The sequence below is a fragment of the Humulus lupulus genome, chromosome 4 (genome assembly GCF_963169125.1).
Source record: "Humulus lupulus chromosome 4, drHumLupu1.1, whole genome shotgun sequence".
Taxonomy (NCBI): Eukaryota; Viridiplantae; Streptophyta; class Magnoliopsida; order Rosales; family Cannabaceae; genus Humulus; species Humulus lupulus.
In genome coordinates this window covers 94,482,178-94,486,731 of record NC_084796.1, presented here as the reverse complement: position 1 = coordinate 94,486,731, position 4,554 = coordinate 94,482,178, and the positions used below count along the sequence as shown (strand labels likewise).

The following is a 4,554-nucleotide window of genomic DNA, read 5'->3' as shown; positions in this document are numbered from 1 at the left end:
TTATTTCAAGTGTTCACGTTATGGTCGTAAGCTCCATTTTTTTTACTATATGGGGGGCATTGGGTTGGTGGTTGACACCTCCGAGGTAGTATGAGGGTCTGCTTGCATGGCTACGAGTGTTAGCAACTTTGGTGGTGGCTTGGTAGTTATAGGAGTGTTGTAACCTTCTGGTGGGCGATGGAGTTGGTCGTGGCTTGTGGTTGAGGGTGACCCGTGATGGAGATTGTTTGGAGTCTTGCACCTCTGTTTGGGTTTTGTTTTATTTAATTTTGTTTTTGTTTATGTTTGACTTATTAGTATTTTAGTTTTCACTTGGGTTTGTTGTTGTAATAATAGTGTTTATTACCATTCTCTAATGAGGATTTTAACTTTTGCCAATTTTGTTATGATTTTACCCTTTATTCATACTGTCCAAGGTTGTTTCCTTTTGGGTGGGGGTTATAACTTATATGTGATTTTAATTAATTTCTATGTTTAGATATGAGTTTTCATGGAGTGAGTATTTATTTTTGTTAGGGTTAAATTTTTTTATTTTTTTTTGAAACAAAAAAGGAGTTTTATTAGCAAATATCCTTCAAAATTACATCCACAATGTCAGGAGTCAAATCAACACTCCTGATAATACGATCAGCCTGTGAAAGGGATGCTCTTGCAACAACATGAGCAACACCATTCGCAGATCGCTTAACAAAAACAATACTAATATTCTTATCTTTCATCAATTGTTTACAATCAGAAATAATGCCCCCAAAATAAGAATCCATTGAGACTGAACTGCGGAGAGATTGTATCACTGTAAGACAATCAGTCTCAATCACTACATGGCTCCAATATTTCTTTTTGAGCCAGCTCAGCGCTTCCCTCATCCCCATAGCTTCTGCCATCTCAGGAGACACGACTCCCTGTCTACAACAAGTTATGGCCTCACTAAAGTGACCCTCAGGGTTAAATTTTATTATTTAAATTTAAAAAGTGTAAGATTACAAGTTAGTTTTATTGTTTAGTTAAAGAGTACGCAAAAATGAATCAGAAAATTAGACAATAAAAAATTAAAAACTAAAACACTATAACCCGTTTTTCATCTAACCTAATGAACACTTATAAAATAAAATATAAAAGTGGATTAGTATCAATCTGTAAATAATAATAGCATTAATATGATTTAAAATTTTGATATTAAAAAAAATATTTCCTTAAATAATTTTAAAATGAAAAAAAGTAAGATTTGTTTAGTTAATAAAAGTTTATTTAAAAAAAAACATGTTATTTATACAATGTTGGACTTGTAGAAGAATTGATTAAGGGGAAGTTTCCTTTATTCAAAATAAAGTAATTAATTAGTAACGAGAAAGAATGGTTCACGCGTCGAAGACAGCCGAGCATATGGTGCAATACAGTCCGGAGACGCTGGATTTTAAGTCGAAGGTTCATTTACAATTTTGACATATTAATAATTAAAAAAGAATAGCCAAAAATAAAAAATTCATATCAGACAACTTTCAAATAATAATTAATTAATTACAAAAATTTAACTTTAAAATAAGGCCATAAAGCTTGTTGGGTCAGTCACTCGTCCCTCTCTTTTTTCTTCTACATCTACTTCTCCCTCCTCACGCCATCTCGAGTCTTCACCATGGAAGCTATTCTCACAACTTCCATTTTCATGCTTCCCTAGAGTTTAGTACTCTTGCTCCAGTCTTCTGTAAAACTCACTAACACTTCAAGACCCATGTGCGTTCCCAGACTAAAATCCAAAGCTCCTCAATTATACAAGTGTTGATAGTGATTGAGTACTTTTGTTTCCAAATACCCACTTTCAGTTCTTTCGAAATCTTTAAAAGATTTATCTCTGGCTTCTTGTCTATATATACCATTACAGACATATATTTATATTTATATAGTCTGAGAAACTTTGCCGAGAAAGATGGGGCACGAGAGCTTTACGGCTCAGAAGAGAATTGGAGGAACTGGGTTACCGACTAGTAATACTGGTTCAGCTGTGAATGGCAGAACCCGTGGATTTGGGAGCTTACCTCGTGGCCGTCAGATCCAAAAAACCTTCAACAACATCAAGATTACCATTCTATGTGGCTTCGTTACTATCCTTGTTCTTCGTGGAACTATCGGCGTCGGAAACCTTGGCGGCTCCGACGCCGACGCCGTCAACCAGAACATCATCGAGGAGACGAACCGGATCCTCGCCGAGATCCGATCCGACGGTGATCCCAACGACCCGGATGAGCTTGCCGAGTCTGAGATCAATCCAAATGTTACATACACTCTTGGCCCCAAGATCGAAAATTGGAACCAGGAGCGGAAAGCCTGGCTTGATTCGAGTCCCGAGTTCCCCAGCTATGTTAATGGTAAGCCTCGTATCTTGCTCGTAACTGGGTCGCCGCCTAAGCCTTGTGATAACCCAATTGGGGATCATTATTTGCTGAAAGGTATTAAGAATAAGATTGATTATTGTAGGCTCCATGGGATTGAGATTGTGTATAATTTGGCTCATTTGGATAAGGAGCTTGCTGGGTATTGGGCAAAATTGCCATTACTTAGGCGTTTGATGTTATCCCATCCTGAAGTTGAGTGGATTTGGTGGATGGATAGTGATGCATTGTTTACTGATATGGTGTTTGAGATCCCACTCTCTAAGTATGATAATTATAATTTGGTCGTTCACGGGTACCCTGATTTGATGTTCGAACAAAAATCTTGGATTGCTTTGAATACTGGTAGCTTTTTGTTTAGGAATTGTCAATGGTCTCTGGATTTGCTTGATGCTTGGGCTCCAATGGGTCCTAAGGGTCCAATTCGAGAAGAGGCGGGGAGGGTTTTGACTGCCTTTCTCAAGGGAAGGCCGGCTTTTGAGGCAGATGATCAGTCGGCATTGATATACTTATTGCTTTCACAGAAGGATCAATGGATGGATAAGGTGTTTCTTGAGAATTCATACTACTTACATGGCTATTGGGCTGGTTTAGTTGATCGTTATGAAGAGATGATAGAGAAGTATCATCCAGGATTGGGAGATGAGAGATGGCCATTTGTGACCCATTTTGTGGGCTGCAAGCCTTGTGGGAGCTATGGAGATTACCCGGTTGAGAAGTGCTTGAGCAGTATGGAAAGGGCATTCAATTTTGCAGATAACCAGGTGCTTCAGCTGTATGGTTTTAGGCACAGGGGCTTGTTGAGTCCTAAGATCAAGAGGGTCAGGAATGAGACTGTCACTCCTCTGGAGTACGTTGACAAGTTTGATATTCGGCGGCATCCGGCCCAGCAGAGCTAGTGAGTTGTAGTAATACAATCAATCTTTCATTGTGTGAGAAGATCTGTAGGTAATGTTTTGATTCATAAACTACAGAAACAGATCTAATATTTGATAACAGTTCACATCTTACGTACGTTTTGCTTGTTCTGTTGTCTTTGGCCATTGCTTTCTGATATCAATAGAGAAGAATTCTTTCGTAAGTTTGATATCCATCTTTGTATCATCAGTGCTTTTGAAGTGAATCTATAAAGGAGTTGAAATTGTCAAAGGCAGTATACTGTCCCATTGATTTCGTCTTTGTAATATGTGTAGATGTTGATGAAGGAACCAACTTGGGTCATGTTAATGTACGTATTGATCTGATTTTAATCACTTTTGGCATCAACAGTGGGTTCCCATGAGAGCTAACCTTGGCATACATTCTCCTTAGTTATAGAATACCATATATACTGTGTCCTTTGTCTTGAGAAAGTGCAAAATCAGCTGGAATTTGATTTTTTTTTTCTTTCTTTTTTGTCCTTTCTCCTTCTTTTTCTTTTGGTTAGCCTGAGATGTATACCCTAGTTTCTAGTCACTATACAGGATTTGCAGACCACTGATTTTTCTCTCTAAAGGAAAATGCCATAAACTTTGTTGGGTAATTTCCTTAGGCTATTCTTACAAATAAAGAGAGAACTGATGATGTGTTCTTTTCAAACAAAAAAAGGTTAAGGATGTTGAATGAAAGTGAGTGAAAAACTAAGTAGGTGTGTGTTATCTTATGGACAATATATAGATAATACCAGACAAAACTTGGGTGATAAAATTGGAACTCAGACTCAAATCAATATGGGATCAATTGAGTGATGGCCTTTAAAAAAGCTGAAAGAAAAAGAAGAAAACAACGCTAGTTTTAGGCATATAAATCTTTTCTTTGCATTTTTCAGCTGTTTCCATTGGGGGAAAAGTAATGTACATGCTATACATTTCTGATTCTATCAATGGGGTATAGGACATATAGTTGTCATGATCTGCCTAATGCCAACAACTCTATAAAAAGCAAATGACAGACTGATTTTGGCAAGATTCCTTTGTTGCTGTTTTTTTTTTTTTTGGCTATATGACCCCAATTTGGACTCGTGTACAAACAATCCGAAATTCATCTTTTCACTCTCCCACCAAGACAACGAGTTTGAAAAAAATAATATAAACCAAGACCATCGTACCTACATGTCTGGAATCTTGCAACCTAGAAAAAGTATTTAATTTACTCGAAGCGTGAAAGCAAGAGTTTACAAGTGTTAAAA

General features: G+C 37.3%; 1 protein-coding gene across 1 annotated transcript; it reads left to right on the top strand.

Annotated features, from left to right (window-relative positions):
* The first annotated feature begins 1,563 nt into the window (after window positions 1-1,563).
* On the top strand, window positions 1,564-3,640 carry LOC133830649 (probable xyloglucan 6-xylosyltransferase 5). The gene has a single exon (XM_062260667.1). It carries the CDS (start codon window positions 1,925-1,927, stop codon window positions 3,284-3,286), a length of 1,362 nt encoding a protein of 453 aa, XP_062116651.1. The 5' UTR covers window positions 1,564-1,924; the 3' UTR covers window positions 3,287-3,640.
* The last annotated feature ends 914 nt before the right edge of the window (window positions 3,641-4,554 follow it).